General features: G+C 41.6%; 1 protein-coding gene across 3 annotated transcripts in view; it reads left to right on the forward strand.

Moving 5' to 3' along the window:
* LRRC3B (leucine rich repeat containing 3B) overlaps nt 1-10,550 on the forward strand; it is a 47,814-nt gene extending 37,264 nt beyond the window's left edge. For all 3 annotated transcript variants that reach the window (XM_055806853.1, XM_055806854.1, XM_055806855.1), the window contains exon 2: nt 9,286-10,550. In XM_055806853.1, coding sequence (XP_055662828.1) covers nt 9,449-10,228 — 780 coding nt within the window. In that variant the 5' untranslated portion in view covers nt 9,286-9,448 and the 3' untranslated portion in view covers nt 10,229-10,550. The remainder of the gene's footprint in view (nt 1-9,285) is intronic.
* Nucleotides 10,551-21,146: the final 10,596 nt, after the last annotated feature.

Here is a 21,146-nt window from a genome sequence, read left to right on the forward strand (position 1 = left end):
GATAACTGGGAAAAGTAGGCGGCACGGAACATCTTCTAAAAATCAAGTGATTCAGTCTTAGGGCTTGAAAGAAAGAGGTCTAAGAGCACCCCCGACAGCTGTTTCTTTAATTTCCATCGAGCATATCAAATTTCATTCCAAGAAATGTATTGCCACAGAACACTTCCAAGAGCAAAGCATCATAGGAAAGCTAGGAGATAATTGGTGATGTTGTTTTCTGTCAGTGGTTTGTTATTATTATCTGCTAAGCTTCACACAATTATATGTCAGCTGAGAGTTATAAAATAATTCCTGACTTGACATGAAAAGGGAGAAAAGTCAAATACATTTTTTAACATGAACCCAACCCATCAGTCTTAAAGTGCTGATTCATTTGCCCACACAGTATAATTAAGATGTTAATCTGTAATAAGGAGTGATACATTCAGTGATCTCACAATCAGAAAGTAATTATAGCTTTAAATGTTCATTTGGCTCTCCTCAACCATTTTATTACTCCGTGACTGTTAAGAGAGGGTATTTGTACCTTAGGATCTGTAAACATCTGCACCCACAGTTTGCTTCTGCAACTGGACGTGGTTTGCCATGAGCAGTTGTTGGAGGGATGTCTATACTGGAAGGTTTATGGGAACAAAATGTCAACTGGCATTCGGAGTCCTGTCTTAGGGGAGAATATTATAGTTTGAGTACATTTGGCATTTCATTAGATAATGAATCCATTATGTAATTAGCGTTCAGGCTCACACCGATAAATCATGACATTTCAATTATTCATTGAATCAATGATCTTTTGCGCCCCTTTTTTTCCCCACCTCATTTGCTGTTGGCTTCTGTTAATTTCTCTTCATACTGCTTTAGGGTTTCATCTTGCCATGTTCTGAAATCCTAAAAATCTTCCATTGCCAGAGACTTGCATCTGGGAATTTAAATCACCTGGCACCTTGCAGGCAATTCTTGGCATCTCTCTGGTTTGGTGCTTCATAGCATTTTAACTGCCTGCCTTCAAGGTGAAGCTGTGAAGCAGCCAGGCAGCTGCCCCGCATCTGAGGAGTGCCAGGGAGAGAGGCGTGAAAGACAGAGGTTGTCCCGAGACTGGAGACCAGATTCTTTTTTTCATCTGCTAGGCTGAATTTCATGACAGTGTCCTGGAGCTACAGAGAGGGTTGAGTTGCCCAACTCAGTCTGCCTGTGCAGCTGGTGAGATTGCCCTTAGCTGTGGCATGCCACGGTGCCTTCCCCGCTGACAGTACACAGGCAGTGTTGTTTTAAAGAATTGTGTTGTTTGTCTGGAGGAATTCACTTGGTACCCATGAAATCCGTTGTTCCGTAGTGCGCAGACAGCACAGAGACCAGAAGTGGCTGCTGTGTGCTCCTTCAGGCCCTGCTGCTCCCGCTCAGCTCCAGCACGCAGGTATCATCATTTTCCAGCTCAGTACCCACTCAGTCACATTGTCATGGTGTAGTTTTATCATATGTCCATAGGGAAGTAAGCAAAAATCCCTTTTTCTTCTTTTTTTCCTTTTTTTTTTTTGTGTTTGTTTTTTTTTTTATAATTACGGTTGTTTTGATACTGTACTTTTGAACCATCGTCTGAATCCTGGGACAGATGTAGAATAAGATGTAGAAGAAGGACGCTCACCATTTCTTCATCAGTCTTCTTGCATTTTTAAACAGTTGTGGTCAGCTTCAGCCCATGTGTTTGAGGAGCCAGGCAGGATTTCATGGAGATTTTTGCCCCGCTGTGCACAGACTGTGTTGGCCCCAGAGGCTCAGCTGCTCTCAAACACGGCAGGCAGATGCACAGGGCAACCCCATGGGTGGCTTAGTGCAAAGTCTGTACTAGCTGGTAGTATAAGACTGAGGATAGGATGTATAGAAAACAGTCTTTCCTTTGATATCTTCTCTGATTTGATTCTTCATAAATATGCCGTCTGGACTGTGGGAGTAGTGGGGACAAATCTCTTTCTTTGGTTCAGGTAAAATTGTCCTGTCCTCAGTCCTTCAGGAAACAGGACTTTTTGGTTGGGCTAATGGCCTGTGAATTTTCTCCCTTAGCCAACTTACAGCTGTCTTGTCAATACTAATTACAAGGTCGTATTTTTAGAGATAAACTAGTATATGGCATTTTATGACCAAAAAAAAAGGGGGGGTACAAAGACATAAAATATAGCTCTTTATGGATGTAGAGAGTAAGGCAGGCCTGTGTGTGTGCTGTAACAAACAGACTGGCATTACAGGAAGAAGAGTGCAAGGAAAACAGTCCATTAGAGAGAGAGAGAGGAGTATTTTTGGTTTCAGTGGGTAATTTGCTAAACCTGATTTAAAATAGAAGTATTCAATATGGCAAATTTAAGATCTATTTTAGTAGAGAATAGGAGACTAGATTTATCAACGTGCATGTTTTCTATATACCAACATAATCAATATCTTAAGGAGGGGGGAAAAAGAAGTTATAATAACATCAGGTCTTTCAAATCTATAAAACAACTTACTGATTATCTGGAAGTCAGATAAAACAATAATCTTTTTACAGTGTTCCTTTTTAATGGATTTTTAGTCATAAAAGTTTAATATTTATTCAAAGTGAAAGTTTGCTTTAAAGGATGTCTATAAAAAGAGCCCTGTAGGAGTCTATTTCCTCGGCTTTTCTAATTCTGTATCAAACTTCCAATGCTGGCACCCAAGAAGGTTGTTACTCTGAAGGGTAGGAGTTTACTTATCTAGGCTTGAAAAACCGAGCTGTTTTTTTTAGGGATCTCTTGAAGACTTATGGGGAGCTGAGGGTTTCATTTGAAGGTGGTAGGGCTGCACACATACACATACACAGAGCGGTTTACAGGTTCCTCTGTGAGTCGTATGGGCTGTACATGAGGAGAACGGGAGGCACCTTGACAAGTGCCGTGCATCTCTGATGTGGAGGGCAAGCAGCTGCTCACAGGGACGCCTTTGGTATTAACTGAAAAACACAGTGACGTTTGTGGTGGTCACTGTGATCCCAAGGAGTGTGGAGCTCTGTTGTGCCATTTGGGATCTGTTTTCAGTGAGGGCTTCTCCAGGTACTGTGCCTAAAGTTAGTAGCAAGGTCATCCAAGTTTTCCACCTGTACATCATCAGAAGTGTGGTATGGCTGGGCAGGTGAATTGTGCACTAGACCCTACGAGCCACACTCTTGGGAAGCTGGGTTGTACCTAAATTCTTCCATTTTTTCTGGTGGTCAAAAAGTGACAGACCAGACAGATTGAGTGCAATCATGACATGGCCCACAGGTCACCCCCTGTGGCTGGTCTTCTGGCTTCTCCCATTCTCGCTCATTTGGGTGCATAAGCCACAGTAGCAAGAAATTCCTGTCTGATCATGGCACCTTCAGTAATCACGAATACAAACTGTGTGTGCAGATGCCAAGCATCTCTAGTTAGCTGTGACCCCTGTGACATTGCTGGAGTAACAGATGCAATCTTTTTCATCAAGGGGTCCAGCTTTGAAGACAAGAAGAGACATTATTTCAGTACCTTACATTACTGGTAGGGAAAATGGAGTTGCTATCACTGATTTCTTCACAGTGAGACATGTGTGCCATGCAGCTCTCTTTGCACATGGCAAGAGGCTAGTGTAGTTGCTCAAATTCCAGTGAAGGCATATCTTACGGCATCTGCACAGATGATCATGCATGAGATGGAAATACCACTTTGCATAAGAGAAATGAAATGAAAACATTTTGTAGCCAGACTTGACCCTAGAAGCCACATAAAAATCTGTAGGTGGCTAACAGCTATGCTCTTACTTCCATGCTGTGCCCCCAGACTTGACTTCACAAGCATGCCTTCCTGCTGTGCCCTTGCTGCTTCTCCCAGCATCCCAGTGCTCCTGCAGCTGCCTTTACCATCGTTCATGCTTTTGGAACACTGCTACAGTCCCCCTTTACCTGCTGGGCACCTTGAATACCTCTGCCTTTGTTTTTTTGCAACTCGTTTTGTGCCATGGCTTTACAGTCCCATGCAATCTCTGAACCTAGAGGGATAAAAATTTCTTGTACTGCTGGGACTGTACCCATTGACAGTGCTGTGCTCTCCAGTTCTCGGGGTTGGGCTTTGAGCGGTCATACGCAGCTGACTGACCTGATCAGATGCTGAAGGGAAGAGAGAGGGAACACTGCGTAGTTAAGTAGGGGCAGGAACTTGATAGGAAGAAGCATGCCTCTTGATGGACCCTGGGCTCAAAAGATGATGCTTCAGCTGCAGCTTGATGCCATACCACCTGCAGTCTTTTTTTCTCTGCATGCCATGACATCAGATTCAAAAGAAAGAGCATCTTCCAAAATACCTGTTTTATCCAATATTTATCCAATTGTTACTGCTAGAAAAGTGCATTCTGCACAGTGTCTGTGCTGGTTGGCTTAGGGAACTAGAATGGTTTTTTAGGATCATATCTTTCTCCATTTTGCCACTTCTGCTTGTTTGTAAATAATAACAACAACAATAAAAATTAAAAGTCCTCCTCTGTCTCTTGTCAGTGATGACTCCTTACAATTTGCGATCCAGTGAAGAAATATGTGGTATTGACTGCAGAGAGCTGCTGCTGATTCTTCTCATTAGTGTTTGACCACAAGCAAGAGGAGTAATTCTGTGTGTGAGTCCGGGGGTCTTACACTGGCATGGGCCTATGTGATCCTGTTTACAGACTTCATTTTCGGCCCTCATTTCTGTAATTTAGGACAGGAATCATGTAAAAAAGACATTTATATTAAATACATTGGATCATGATTTTGTCTTTATTATGCGAGATCTTGCTTGATGAATAATCATCAGGAAGAGGGTGGTGGTCTTGATCTCTCCTCAACAGAAATGTTTGGGAACTCACCTGAAAATGTATGAGAATTCAGGTGAAATTCCAAGTAGAAGCATTGTGATACTGGAGCAACTCGAGCAAAGATTATTGGCTGTCACAGGTAATTTTTGTAGTGCTAGAAAGTAATTTTTGAAGCATCCTACTGAAGTCTAGATGCACAATGTAGGAAGAAGGCATCTCCTGAACAAGCCGAGAGTAAATATCAGCCTCTCCCATTTGAAAGATACAAATTTCCAGGAACAGTTTCATCAACAAGTGGATCTGCTGACTTCACCTTGGTGGAGATGCAAGATCCTGATGGTTGAGGGGAAGGGTGCATGTGCATTTAAAACACTATGGGCAGAATACTTCTTAAGGCTGATTTTAGTCTCTAATTTTGAGTCTTTTGAGAGCAGTGGCTGGCCTTCAAGTACAAGGAACTGGCAGCTGCTCCACACTCACTTTTTATAGGGGCAGAGGCTGTGTAAAGGACCAGTATGGAGCTACTCACACGTGTGTGAGCGCATGGGTAATGAAGAGCTGCCATGTGGACTCTGAAAGTCTCTACATCACAGTAGAAACCACTTGTACTTCCCTTTGCCCTTCCCTTTCTCTTCTGTGAAGTCAGACATCTTTAACTATATATATGATTTTTTTTTATATATGTTGCTTTGGTTTTTTAGCATTGTCCTAAACAGTAAGAGGTCTCAGACTGTCATTTTTATACTGTGCCATGTGATGGTTATAGGATTTGCTATCCTTCTATATCTTGCTCTGAAGACGCAAAAGTATAATATTGCACGTAGTCTTGTCATGCATTTCTGTGACTTGGCTAAGCCTGCAGGCCTTTTTTTCCAGGTTGGTCCAGGTGGGTAGTTGGAGGCACTAATGCTTCTTTACATCACTGATTTCTTGTGGGGAGGAGTAATCAATCAAATACCTAATGCCGTAGTATTGCGTTCAGGTGCTAAGACACAGTCTCTGCACCTTGCTTGCTGGAAGGGCAAGCATCTGCAAGTGCCTGACACCTGAAGCTCGGTGGAAATATCAATGTGTATTAAAAGCAAATATGCTTTCCTTGAGGGTTTCAGGATTTGTACGTTTTTCCTATGCTGTCGGATGTTTGTACTGAGTGAATGGTCTTAGGGGAGCATGAGAAAAGGAAAGATTGAAAACCAGTTTAAATTGCAAGATGGTAAAGAATTCTTTTGTGCGATCTTCACTGTCTTTTATTGCCTTGCAATATTTGACTTGTATGTTAGTTTTTCTATGTTTGTACTTGAATTTTAGAAATGTACACAAAAGGTCTTTTTGTACATGATGCCGTTACCGGTGTTTGTAGTATTGCTGTCATTTCCCTGTGCCTTTATTTACTTTTTAATTTATTTTTCTTTTTTTCTTTATTTGGAGATTTCTAATTAATTCATATACTTATTTTTATTCTATTTCTGCCATCCTTTTTTTAGTGTTTCTGACTGGTTTATCTCTTGTCTTTATTCCAGCTTTGTTACCTTCTTTATTTATTGTGTTCCAAGCAGAGAAAAATTAGATGGAGTTGAAAATCTTCCTTCTGGCATTACAAATGTGCAGATGCTAGTTCTCTTTTCTCTTGTTGCCGTCACTAGCTTGCCTGTGAGTCAAGCAAGTCCTTGCTGTAAGTTTGTTGGTGAAACCCAAACCTCAGATCAGATATCCCTTGGATCAGATATTCTGATTATGGAAGTAAACAAAGCTCCGTTTCCCCTGACTGATGCTCAGTCCTGATGAGTTGCTTCCAGTTAATTTACTGAGAATTTGTTGAACTTTACTCCTGCTCAGCTAAGCTTTGTTGACTTGTATTGATAATTATGGGTTTAAACTTGTGTTTGCTCTTTCTAAGGACTTAAAGCACTGGGAGTTTTCCATTTACTTAGTTATCTCTTTTGAAGAGGAATTTCCTGCTTAGTCTGTAAAGATCCTACTGCTTCCACTCAAAACACATCAATACACTATAAAGAAAAAGAGCTTCATTTTTCTTCAGTGGGATGAAAATGTTCCACATTGTCTTTGGTGCCTGGGGCCTTTTTGATACATGATCTTTGGTGGCGTAGGTGTGCTGTGGAGGACTCAGCAGGGTCCATAGTGTGATTCCAGGTTGGCAGGTTTTTTTTAGTCTGTAGTGAAGCAAATATGATATTTAATTGTCTCATCTCTGCTAAGAACAGTGTGGGGTTTATGCTTCCCTCAGAATTAAGCATCCGAAACTACTTTAGGCCTTTGCTCTTCCACCCCAGTCCATTCCTGCAGTAGGACTCCAGTATCGTCGGTGGGAAGTCACTGTATACAAGCAGTAGGTGATGAGGTGATGCTCATTCTGTGGTGATGAACTGGACCACTCATCTCCTCTTTTGGTGCAGCCAGTAGTGAGACACATCAACATGAAGGGAAAGGAAAATAGGCGGCTGTTTTTCCAGGGGATGGGCCTTTTTGCCACAGCACCCAGGGCTGCTGGAGGGAGGAGCAGGTTGCCACCTCAGAGCTGCTGGGGCGGGGGGAGCAGCTGCCAGCTCCAGCTTGGCCTCCGAATGGGATGCACATTTTAGCAAGTACTTAGCACTTTTGGGCAGGCTGGGAAAGAACAACTTCTGGAGCTTGTCTGCTTCTGTAGCAGATTTCTATCTGACCTGAAGACCAGGCACTGCAGTGACCAAAGAGCAGCAGGGAGAAATGGCAGGGATGCTCCCTGTGCAATGGGCTTTTTTCACGTAAAACCTGTTTCTTCCACGGAGGTCCTGCAGGACTCCATGGTGGAGGTGCTACCTCACCTTGCTGTCCTCAAAGGGAGCTTTTCATGCTCTGCTTACTTCCCTTCTTAATGGTTTCACATTTCCAGGGTTGACTTGACAATTTTTCATTGCTAACAGTTTCCCTTCTTTTTAATTTTAGAGTAGGAGTTTTTTGGAGTCCAAGTGTAAAACTTCTGTTTAGGTTCTTGCGCAATCTCTTGATCAGTAAATGAGTTGAAGAGCAGTGGTGTTACGCTACTCTCTGCAGTAGTTGCAGTGAGAGTGGGCTGAGCTTTTGCTGTTCCCAAGCCATAGCAGAGGAGTAATCACACATGACATAGATGCTATTAGGATGGGTTTGGGTGGTTTTAGTGTTTTTCTGTGTGGTTACTTGACGTAGTAAGCCTCAGCAAAAGGGTTAAATAGGGCTCGAGCTATGGATTTGAAATTCTGCGTGATACATCTGATCCGTATTACTGTGATGTGCCAGAAACTGCAGTGATTGTGTGAGTTCTGCGAGCAAAAATGATTGCAATGCAATTTCTTCTTTTTCCTGTAAGATCGCATGTATCCTCCCTGCAGGGATTTTATTGTTCAGTGGACTACGGTGTGGGTTTGGAAAAAAGTAAAATCATTTGTATGTAAATACAACCTGAAGGCTGCAAATATCCAAGCTGCTACAAAGACAGAGGATGTGTACATGAAAATAAATGGACCTGTTGAGGTTAGAAATTCATAGTTTACCGTAACAGGGGAAAAAATAAATGAGGTTGTCTTTGAAACCTTATAGGTCAGCATTTCAGACTTCTGTATTTGTGCTCCAATTAAAGGAGAAAATGGAAAAGCTTCTGGATATTTACTATTTTCAAGCCAACTTGAGAAGGGAGAAGCAGAAACAATATTTTTCATATGTTCTATTACCAAATTACATGCCATGAATAAGATGGTTGTTGTTTGGCTCGTACATAGGTTTGTGTGAATTTTATTTGGTTTGGAGTCAGGCTGTGTGAGGTTTTTTGCAATTGTTACATTTCTTTTTTTTTTTTTTCCTTTATGTTAAATGAAAAGAAAATCTTCAAGAAAACTGGAAGTAGAAACGATTTCTGTGGGTCTCACAATATGCTGGGAGGTACAGGAAACCCAGCGTTCAAAAGCAGAAGAGAAGGAGAGGGAGACAAGAAAGGAGATGCTGGATGTGTCTTACAGCAGCATTTGGTTTACTTGATTTTTATTTCTTGATACAGTAAAAATATTTCCTTGCTGAAGTACTTTGATTTGGACTTAAAATAGCATATATTCTTTTGAAATAAGTTCACATTAACCCCCACAAATCCCTCACTTACCTGTCCAACTCTCAGCTCCTGTTAATGCATATTCTGCTTTCAGCAAGGGAAAATGTAATTTAGTTTTATAGCTGCTTTAGAAAAGTCTGTGATAAAAACAAACCAGTGCCGCCTCTAATGAGTATTAAAGCCCAAACCTGTGCACTTTCTAATAGGTGTAGTCTTTCCTCTTAAAAATGTCCTGGGGTTTTATGTACTAAACTCAGATTAATGCTAATGGGAGTTACCTAAATAAATCCTCTGGTGCACTGATAGTATAATAGAACATTTATTTAGTGTTGCATTTCACTTTGACTTCATTTTGTTTCTATTTTTTTAATGAAAACAAAATTTTCTTTCCTTCCTCTCCGTAGGTGTGCTTCTAAGAAGAGTATTGACCATGAGGAAGCCCACGTGTTAGTCAGTTTGTACTAATCCCACTGAAGAAAATGAAGCCACGTTTCAGCTTTGCCGACCCTTTTCCCACCACTGTTGGCTGAATGAGAAATGGTCGCGTGATTATGCTGACACCCCAGCATGCATTTGGTAGACCTGTGGTTAACACGTTCCCTCTCCATGTGTCTGCTCTTACAAAGTTTTGTCCTCATGATACTGTGCTTTCATTCTGCCAGTATGTGCCCGAAAGGCTGCCTCTGTTCTCACTCTGGAGGTCTGAACGTCAGCTGTAGCAATGCAAACCTCAAGGAAATTCCCAGAGATCTTCCTCCAGAAACAGTCTTACTGTATTTGGACTCCAATCAGATAACCTCTATCCCTAATGAAATTTTTAAGGACTTGCACCAACTGAGAGTCCTCAATTTATCAAAAAACGGGATTGAGTTTATAGATGAACATGCCTTTAAAGGGGTGGCAGAAACCTTGCAGACTCTGGATTTGTCCGACAACCGGATTCAAAGCGTGCACAAAAACGCTTTCAACAACTTAAAGGCCAGAGCCAGAATTGCAAACAATCCCTGGCACTGTGACTGCACACTGCAGCAGGTGTTGAGGAGCATGGCCTCCAACCATGAGACTGCCAATAACGTCATCTGCAAGACTTCTGTGCTGGATGAACACGCGGGGAGACCGTTCCTCAATGCTGCCAACGATGCTGACCTCTGCAACCTTCCTAAAAAGACTACCGATTATGCCATGCTGGTCACCATGTTTGGCTGGTTCACCATGGTGATCTCGTATGTGGTTTATTATGTCCGGCAAAATCAGGAGGATGCGAGGAGGCACCTTGAGTACTTGAAATCCCTGCCAAGCAGGCAAAAGAAACCAGATGAAGCTGATGACATTAGCACTGTGGTATAGTATTCTGAATACAATGACTGCCTTTGTGATGGAGACTGGATTTGGATGACGTGAAACCCAGAGGTTTACTTCTAACGTTCATTGTAACATTAACACTTTGGGGTTGGGGTTTTTTTTCCTGTTTAACTGAATTACACCACTGTTGAGCTTTCTAACAGAAAGTTTTGTCCGGGTGGTATACTTTAATTATTTCTCTGGTGGTATCCTAAAGCAAGTGAACTAATATGTAAACATTAGTTTAGACCCATTCCACTATTTAATAACGAAATTTATTTTTTTAATTTAAAAACCAAATAAAAGCTTAAATTTGAACCATGTAAAACAGAGTAATTTATTGATCACAAACCTATCCAGTACCAGGGCACACTTGGTTTGATCAGTGCTCGCAAGGTAGAAGAGAGGAACGATGACGAAGTGGGCTGTGAGAGGTCCTGGAGCCGAGGCTCCCTGAAGGACATTTCTCTCCCTGGGGTGCGAGGTGAAGAGCTGGTGAATGGTAGCCCATTTTTGGGGCTGCTGACCGTGATGGGAGAAGGGTGTGGAGAGAGCACAGTGCCCTGATTCTGGGTGTAATGGACCCGTGCTTGGGTAGGACCCCGGGAGGCGTTTTGGCGGCACTGGGGAGGAGCCAACATGAAGGAACTTCATTGCAGGACATGAAAGAGAGGTAAGTGGCAAAATGCGGTGGTGTTTCATCTTATACCTGCTTACTGCCTCCCATGAGCTTCAGGCAGGGGTCCCCAGCAATGGGGAGGACAGCGAGAAGGCAAGCACAAACTTAGTATACTGTTTAAACTAGAGTAGTGATGGTGATGACAGATTTTAAAATTTAAAAAAGCAAATTAGTCTTTTTAATCTGTGTATTGGTTCATAACTAAAAGTGGCTTTATTTTTTAGAGTGCATCCTTTTTTAAAAAACTGAATTAAGTAAGTGTATATTTAGGCTGGGCATATTCTGTTGTGTGTTAGAAAATATTTTGGTATGATTTTATGGGCAAGGCTTAGGAAGTCCATGTACTTAAATTCGGCCTTGGATACAAAATGGATATTTTAAAACCATGTCTTTGAAAACATGGTAGTGTTCTCTTGTCATAGATGAGGTTTTCAAAGGGAACAGATTCACAAGAATGTGTACCTCTTGTCCTTCATTACCATAATAAAATAATACTTGTCTCTGGGTCCCTATAGGTCCAGTCTAACTGACATTAGACTATGGATTGCTGAAGGATGGATTAAAAAATGTATAAAATGCTACTTTGCCAAAAAAGCGTTAACAGCCTTAACTCAGAAAACTCCAGTCATATCTTCCATTAGATTGTCTGTTATTTCTGTTACAATTATACTCTTACGGTTTAGAAGGCACAAGCCTGTTTATCTTCTTTCAGAACATCGTTAAAAGAGTATCTAAAATCTGTTTCAAAGCAAGTGAGAGAACAGGAAAAAAAGAAGTCTTAAAAAAAATTTGCATAGAGTCAACTTTTTATGTCATCTTTGTGGGCTGACTCCTGTCTAAGTAGCTGTTCTTGTGACCAACTTAGCTATTTGCATTGCTTTATCTCGATTAACAATTTGTGGCCTTTTAAGAGAATGTTCATGTTTGTAAAGGGCAGAGTTTATCCAAAAAAGATCTGTGCTCTGATATTTCTACCTCCCCCCTTTGCCCCCCTATTACGTTAAAAAAAATACATATTTTCTAAGAGGAGGATGCTGTTGATTACACACCCTGCTTAGCTTGCATTTTATACCTTCCTTTTCTTCAAGCTCTATCTTGCTGAACTTTCCAGCATTGCCAAAGTCCCCAGCCCCCCCAGTGCTGTGGGGCCTCCTGCAGGTGCTGAAAGCAGTGGGACTAAATACACATGTGACTCTGAAGAGAGCAGATAAAATGTTATATTGTACTGGTGATATAACAAACCCTACTGAACGGGACGTGTAGTGCCTCTGCATAGGCTGAGCCAAGCTAATTCCTGATATAATTCTCCTAACTTCTCTAAAATCTCCTTCAGGGTAAAATTTATCTTGTTTCTTTCACTCTGTTCCCCAAGCGATATTTCTGATGCAGGGGGGGACTAGTTAAAAGGGACTGAGCTGGAGATACTAACTTAAATCAAGAATTCAGTGCTGTGTATTCATAATTAAATGGAGGAATTTCTCCACAAAATTTAAAACAAAATTTGGACAAAAATATTTTAAACAGCAATAGTTACAAATCCAGACAGTTTTAAAACACTTAAAGATACCTGCAGGTTTTTTAAATTAGCTTTTAAGCAGCGTTTAAAACAAAACAAAACAACACCAAAAAAACCCCTTAACACATCTCTCCCCAAAACTGACTGACAAAACTATAAATAATTTATCTTTAGTTTTTCCATGTTACTGCTTGATCCGTAAGAATTGTTCTGGAGCGGGTACGGTTTTCCCCCAGCTGAGCTTCTGACTCTGTGTGTTTAAATCCTGGCCAAAAAACGATTTAAACCAAGTTAAGCAGTACTCTGTAGAAAGGCTCTGGAGGGATGGTTTCATATCAGTTCTCCAGGTCTACTGATTTTCTTTCATTGATTCACAAGACTTTTCCTTTCTTCTTTTAAAGACAGTACTGAAAACTGTTTAAAATCTGAGAATCAAGGCAATGCTCTGACAACAAATAGATGCAAATATGTCCAGCTGAATTTAGCTGACGAGGAAAATGAATTAAATCACTGTTCCTCAGCAGACTTGATGGCGCTAGTATTCCTGTCAACTCAAATATTTGAGATACATCTCTTTGTTTCATTAAACAGAAAGATAAAAACCTTTAGCCTAAGAAGATACTTGGTTTTATTGTGTTTACTGTACACCTTTGTGTCCCAAACTGCTGTCTGTAGACCTGCATGCTGCCCTTTGAAGTCAACGGCACCAACTTTTAAACTTTGATTGCATAACGCTTCAAGAAGTTATTTACAAAAACAGTTTTGTTCAAAAATAAGTAAATTGGTGTATTTTTAGCTGTGTTACCTTAGCATATAAATACAGATGAGAGGAAATGGATGTTTCCGTATTCACAGGAGATAGCATGTGACAGAAAATAAGGAGGGCAATGCATAACACGGTGATTCTTAATTTTTTTTTAATTACGATGCTTCAGGAAAAGTAGAGCTAGGGTTCAGAAACTTAAATGTGATTTATTTCTCTAGCCTGATTTTTTTAAAAACCTTTGCTAGATTTTCTTTCTAAAGCATAAAGGATATCTCTCTGAACATTATTTTTTTCCTTAAAACTAATGCTGATTTTTCTCTGCTAATTTTCTAGTGTAACTATGCTCTGTGGGTGAGATACGTGATGGTGCATTTGGGCTGTGTGTATTTAGGCTCAGACTTTATACTTCTATTCTCAGTTTTGTGCACAATTAGATACAGATATCTTCACCATTAATGTACGTTGGTTTTAAGTCTTCAATAACAAGGTTGCACACTGTGATTGCCATAACTTTGAGGGGGCTGAGTATGAACAGGGTGTGTTGTGGTGCAGGTTTTGGTCTTCCCAGGGAGGAAAGAGGAGAATCTTGGTTTAGCAAAGAGTTGCCATACAGAAAATCCACCACAATATTTTTTAGTTTGAAAGGGGCAGGTTGTAAGCATTAGGAAACAAGCCAAAAAAAAAAAAAAAAAAAAAAAAAAAAAGTAAAAGGAGCAGCTGGAGGCTAAAATGCTTGAAGGTGTTATAGAGTCTTGAAGCATGTTTAGATGTGCAGCGGGGTCTCAGACTGAATCTAAATGAATTTTAAGAAGAGCGTCCCTGTACTCCCACGCCTGGGAAAAAAGCTAGCATTGTCCCAAAAGCGTCCCGAAGATCTCAGAATGGGACAAATGCTATACAGTGTATTTCTGGGTGATGTGGAAAAGCCAGCTAGTGAGCTGATAATATTTGTGAATGATAAACAGTTATTGAGGACAGCCCAACCTACAGCTAACTGTGAAGAAATACAGAAGGTTCTCACATTTCCAGGTTAGCAGAAGATGATAAAATGAAGGTTGGGTTTTGTTTGAATAATTGCAAAGTACTGCAGATGGCACATCCTTAGTTATGAACACAAGGACATTCTCTAAATTGGCTATAATCAATGGAAAAAACATCTTGGAAGCACAGTGGGAAGGTCTTCAACTATAAACACCAGAAATTATTAGGAGGGAAATAGTCAAACAGCATGGTGGAATGACATGATAAACCACTGAAAGAAATCTGTGATGAAGCCACATCTGGAACATTGCATTCAGCTCAGATTCTCTTTGTCTCCAAACTGCTGAAGATGTAGAGAATGGCAGTAAGATAATCAAGGATATGAAGTTGTTTCTATAGGAGAAGACATCAAACATTCCCAAGCATGGGGTTGAGATGCCAGAAGAAGACACGGTAACAACTGGAGTGGTACGCAAAAGGTAACTTGAGAAAGACTGATCTCTTTTTCTTGCAACAGAAAATAGAACAGTTCTGATTAAACAATACCAGGCACTAGGTGCTGTATCTTGAGGGGGGGGTGGTGTGTGTGTTAATATTTTTTGTTAGCATGCATTGAAATGATAAAGTATGGGATACTATAGAGTAGAAAACACATATGGAAAGGTAGGACACCACAAGTTCATGGAAGTCAAGGTTGCCGGAGGTTACTTAACACTGTTAACATTCATGCAGATACAGTTCTCAAGAAGGAAAGCCCCTGCTCATCCTGTGAAGCAGGGATGTTTTCCTAGGAAAAGCTCACAAGTCTGTGCTTCTCTTAGTCTCTCTGAGGTACTGCTGTGGGTGTTTTTTGAAGAAGGGAAGGTGGACATGATTTTATGGCACTGATGATGGCACTGGATTGCATCCAGTGGGGTGCAAGCCATGCTGCACTGCCCTCCCTGTGAGGCAGGAGGGGACATTTGTTGTGCGGACAATGAGGTTTCACATGCATGGAGTGGGAACGAAGCCTGGGAAAAGCAAAATCACATTTAATTGCTGGTGTCTCCTCGTTGTGAATTGCAGTGATAACTTCCAGGCAGGGTTCAGGCTCTCCATGCTGAGTTGTGCCAAGACTTTTTTAGCTAAAGGAATGACAGCTTTTCATTGGGGACCTTTGGGAAATCTATTCAGAGATTTTCCCTGGCACATTGAGATGCTTTGATACTACTCTTACAGCTCACCCGGTGGTCCATCTAAAAAGGATGGGGATTTTCCTGTAGGTTCTTCATTAAAACAAGGCTGAAGCCTTATTTTCCACAAAGAAATCCCTTCATTGTGGTCTGCTTCTTCAAGTGAAGGCTGTTCTGATGACTTAATGAAAGTATGAGTACTTCACAGTGCCACTTATGACAGGGAAATACCCTGGCTTCTTTAGTTTTGGTTTGCCCAAGTCAATTAATTTGAGAAATGAAACCAACCAACAAGCATTAAACAGAGTATACATGCTGTACCATGGCAATCTATGAAGTAGGTGTTTTTTGCAAGCCAATACATACATGAGTAAGTATGTGTGCAAGTCATCCTCTGTCTTTCAAATTCACTCATATTTCCCTGTGGTTAGTCGCGTGCATGAGTGTGTCAGATACGTGTATGTACACATGCAGGTGGGTAAAACAGGAACTCCTTTGGATGCTTTCATTTCCCCTATTTAATCATGAAACAGGTTGCTTTGAAACCATGAGTCATGCTGCATCCAAGCCAAGTACACCTCCGTCCTCAGCCTTTCATGATGTCCCCCGGGTCCCAGCACCAGCTGCACGCAACATGAAAGAAAATGGGGTGACACTGGCACATCTCATCCTCTTTCTGAGATCCTTACTCAGATCCATTGGTTACTATACAAAGCTGTTACAGACCTTTGTGAACAACCTTTTGTTTTCCTTCTGGCTCACAGAAAACAATTTTCTAGAAAGAAAAATGGTTAGGTGGATGATGTAATGCCTTTTAGCTCATAAGGAACAGTCCTGTTTGTAAAAACTGGAGAGTGCAAATGTGGCTAGTGTCCCTGGGTCTGTTCTCCTCTTCCGCACTTGTTAATGAGTAGGTTCTTGGCATTCTGGTGTGTTTGGCTGTGTTTTTCTCTTAGGAGATAGCTATGCCCCTTGGTGGAGATTTCTTAAGATGGTTGTGAGTCTGAATACAGCTGCTAAATCCAACAACAGCTCCGGAATGAAAAATGAGATGGTTTCAAGCTTTCCCTACTGCAGAGAAACTTGAGAAGCAGTTAAGTATTTGGGAATTCAAACATCTGTATTATTCTTAATGCTGCTGTGAAACTTCAAATGCACATTGCGAGCATCCCACTGGTTTGGTGGGGCAGTCTGCAAGAAGATTTCATGAAGACGCAAGAACCTCCAAAACCTGTTAGTGGTAAACTGGGCATTTGGTGGGGGGAAACAACATAGGAAGTCCATATGTTGAACAGTCAGTTTACATATCTTTATCTTCACAATTACTAGTCTCAGCCTCATAATCAAAGAGTTTGTGATCATTAGTCTTTTTAATAGCTCCATCTTAATTTGGAAAAATAGGTCTTTTTAAACACAACTGCCCTAACACTGGTACTATCTGACCTGGCAGTGCTAGTATTTAAAAGGTGACTGAAGTTCAACGTATTAGTTAAGCTTCATCTGCATCTGTTTGTATGCCTGTCTGCACACTACAAAAAAGTATTTATGTATATATTAAAAATTACACATTTTCCTTACATAGGTGTGGCTGTAAGACCATACTCTTTCCAATAGGCTCTGAAAGATTTTAATGTAAAAAAGCAAGGAAAATATTAGAAAGGAAAAACAAACTCAAGAACTTTCAGGTCTTCTTTGTAAGTCAGAGCTGGATGAAGGGAGGAATAAAAAAAAAGCCATAGCAAAACTTATGCTTGTTTCTTCCTTGGAGGATTAGTTTTGTGCTCAATGCTGCATTTCATGGCTTACTTATTCTTTATTTCTGTACTTAAGCCAGATTAACATCCACTTTCAGCTAAGTCTCTTATAAACAGAGATCTCGGCAACAGAAAATACTGAAGCATATCAAGTTGGCTGAAAAAAAAAAGTGACTGCAACAAATAAGCTCTCTAGACAATATTTCTATACCCTGTTAATTAAATTTAGTGGTGAAGGAAAAGAGTTGTTGAATTAAGGTAATGCTAGAGAGATTTCAGGTTCTCAAGTAGATGCTGGCTTTTGTATTCTTAATGTGGCTGTATGTGGGGCAGCCAGCCTTCTTGCTACCCTATTTCAGAACCCACAGGTCTGGTGGCTATTACAGAACACAAAACCTTTTATCTCTTCGTGTAGTCACTAAGGACGAGAGCTTTGGGAAAGTCTGTACCTGGGAAATGCCACCCTGAGAGCAGTTTGCTCAGTGTCCTGCCGCAGCACTGGCAGCGCGTTGTTTTAGGCCATTTCTGAAAGAAGGGAAACTGCTGTTTGGATGACATCTGTGAACCCTCTTGAAGTGGCTCAGTTACCACTGGCAGCAGATACACTACGGCTCAGAATCCCAGAAAGCTTGTCCCTTAAAACCATAGAGCACTTATTTATTTAATTTTTTATGACATGTGGAAGAAGCCATATGATCTCGTTAAGCCAGTTTCATTGCTGCTTTGGTACAGAATGACACAAGTTAGTTTTGGGACATCAGACTTTCCAGTACTACAAACTGAAAACCACCAGCACAGCCAGTTGGATTTTCAAGAAAAGGGTGTCTAACCACATCACAGCCATACTAAAAATGTTAGAAATGTTTTCCCTCTCCTTTGTTGTTTAATACTAACCTTTGTGGTTGAGTAACCTTCATAGCTCTTCATATTGAATCTTCAGCAAGCTTGTTTTCACTTATCGAAAATTATTTTCTATTGCTATTAATGGTAGACCTCACTGGGAAATACATGCATGGGTGGGCATAGATTTGGTCTATTCTCATTTTATTTGCAAGATTCATGAACTGATTAAAATATTAGGGGTTTTTTACAAAGTAAATGAGATATGATGCATATACACAAGTTTAAAAAAAATGATTAATAAATGAACAAAGTGAAATTCACTGTATTTTATTCTGAAGTTCTGCAGTAAAGAAAGAAAATCTGTTTAGAAGAGCTGGGTGATATATAAAGATATTCTTTCAAAAGACAAGCTTTGCAGTACCTTGAAACACTTACTTCTCTTCAAAACCTGTGGCAGCCCTGAATCTGTAGTTGCATCGCACTAGATGCAAATTGCAATGCTGAAAATAATATATTTTTAGATAATAAAAATAATCAATCTCTATCTTGGGTTCTCACATTGTGATATACCAAAATTCTTTGCTGAACTTGAGTTTGTGCTTTCTTTGTTAGCAGACTTCCTTCCCAAGTCCAGGAATGCGCTTTGGGCTGTATTTGCCATTGCCTTCAGTGGAATCAGCATTTCTGCAATAAATGTGTTATTGATGTGGGGTGAACTGATTGATTGTTCTGGCAATTGCTTTTGTACTGACGGGGTTAGTGTGGGTTTAATCTATAAAAAATGGCATCACACAGCTCGGCAGTGGCACACCCTCAGACTTCTGGAGTGGCAGTGAAGGACTAGCTTTTCCTTATGCTGGTGGCAAAAGCGATGGCAATTGTCTTTAACTTCATATTGTTTATATGATAGAAGACAGATGGTGTCTTTTATTTGGCTGTACATAGACCTCTCTGGAATCTGTAAGTGTGTGTGTATGAGGGCAGGCCTTTCCAGTGTAAAAAAAAATGGTTTGTTATTTTTTACCCAAAACCTGGTTGACTGCATGTTACTAGCTTCCAATAATGGGTCACAGTTCAGACAGCACCACCCACAAAGTTGCTTTATAGCAAAACTGCTGGAGTCAGCAGGCTTCTGGAAAATAACCACTGTTATTTTTTAAATGCTTGTACTCTGGTAGTTTTCCACAATTACAGCTGTACTGTTGTGCCCTCTGTGAACACCACTGTGGAGGTAGGCAGAAAGTTGTCTTGGAAGGAACAAGCTCTATATTTTGAAACTCTCCTGAAGGCATGGAAAAAGGGTCTTTCATGGAAAATACCCCAATTAAAACACAACAGTACATAATTGAGGACCTGAGGAGACCTGACACACATTTTATGCCTGGCCTCTGACTGCCTGAGTAAATTGATGCCATACTTAGCACAGGGAACAAGTGGTTTGGGCTGAGAAGGGCGAGTCATTCAGAATGGAGCTGCTTTTCCTGAAAACCCACAGAAATGCAATGATTAAGTAGTCTTTGCTTTGGAAAATCCTGCAGGTAAGTCTTCAGTCAGTGTTGAAATGTGTTTCCTTCTGATGCGGGTAGATTTATTTTGACGCAGCATGGAGATGACTGTAGGTATGGCAGTCAGTTTTAGCTGACAGAGGCGCATGGGTGATGGCTGCTCCCGTTACATGAGCACAGTACTGGGTGTCTGACGAGTGTGCTCCTTCTGCCGCAGGTGTTGGGTTGAGCGCAACAGAGAACCAACTTCTCTGCACAAGCTGAGAAGATGCCAGTGAAAGGCCCTGTGTGGTCTGGCTGAAGATTTGAAGAGTGAGCAGATGGCACCCTTCACTGCAGGCCTGATGAAGCTGTTTCTCATGAACTTGGTTTGAAACAACAGTTCTCATCCCTTGTGGAAAACCACATTGGTTCATGACACACGGACTTCGGCTGTTCCAGCCTCCTGTCCCCATGCACGTGTGTGTGCACTTGCACGTTTGACTCAAGTAGGTCTTGCTGGTAGGAAAGTGGGAATTTATGTGCCCAACATCGTGAGTTAGTGGATTTACAGGTGATGGGCTTGGGTGGCAGCAGTATCCTGGAGAAGCTGTTCACAGGCTTGTTGGAAGGTGGGTGGGAGAGGGTTAGAGGGTGCTTGCCACGGTCATGTGCTATTCCAGCATTGATATAAAAGGTTTGTAATTATTTTGTCTTCTGTTCTCTTACTGGCCTAGTAGTAGAACTTCTTCTGTAAAAATGAAGGCAGGGTAATTAAATTATTACTTATCACTGCCATAATGAAGAAGTACTTAATTACTGCATGCTATATGTCACGTCAGAGCCTGCCAGGTTGCTTTTGTCTGAGGCTACTTCCCCAGGGCAAGGAGTCAGCCAAGTTCTTCGTGCGTCCCCACCTGATGGCGGGGCACCTGCCTCTGAGCAAACATACCTTGTTCACCTGACAGCTGTGCTTGCGGGGGAGGGGGGCTCTCCGCGTCCTTCAGTGGCAAACTATCTGCCTGTCTCTCAGACGTTGTGCATTTCCACATAGAAACTTAATTTCCTATCAGAGATAAGACGTCAGGCTGAGGGGCAGGGTGAGAGGTGGTGGGAATCTGCTCCTTGTGCTCCCAGGGACAAAGGAGTAGCTGGGGTGGATGAAGGAGGGCCTGATCCGAAGCAAGGGGTTACGGGAATGCATGGAAACGACAGTAAGCCCCAGAAACCTGGTAGTCTGTATATGGCAGAAGCCCTTAGCTCTCTGTGGAGAGGGAAGGAAGGGATGGGAGAGGCTGAGATGAGGTGACAACCCAGAGAGGATGCTTTGCATGGGGATGTGCATTCATTTGGGCAGCTGCTGGGGAGGGAGAGGGGGATGCAGAGGGAATTCCCCCATGGTTAAGTCACTGTGACCCTTGCTGACACCGTGACTTGTTTTCCACCTCCCATAACACCATTGATGCTGCTCCCTGCTCCAGAAAGGCCATTTGGGGTAAAGCTGAGCTGGGAGAGGAAGGGTTAGGATGCTTATGCTTCTGACAAGGAGACCAGTTCCCCAGTCCCATCCAGCCTGGCCAGAGTGTTTCTCCCTTCCCACCTGCAGCCTCTGAGACCTCTGTGGCATGGTGAGCGGGGTCAGTAGGAGGCATCCCACCACGGGCCTTGTTCCTGCTGTGAGGCTGGCTCCCGCTGAGCCGGGCGGGGGAAAAAAGGTGCCAGCTGCTGC

This window comes from Falco peregrinus, chromosome 5 (assembly GCF_023634155.1).
Source record: "Falco peregrinus isolate bFalPer1 chromosome 5, bFalPer1.pri, whole genome shotgun sequence".
In the NCBI taxonomy this organism is placed as follows: domain Eukaryota; kingdom Metazoa; phylum Chordata; class Aves; order Falconiformes; family Falconidae; genus Falco; species Falco peregrinus.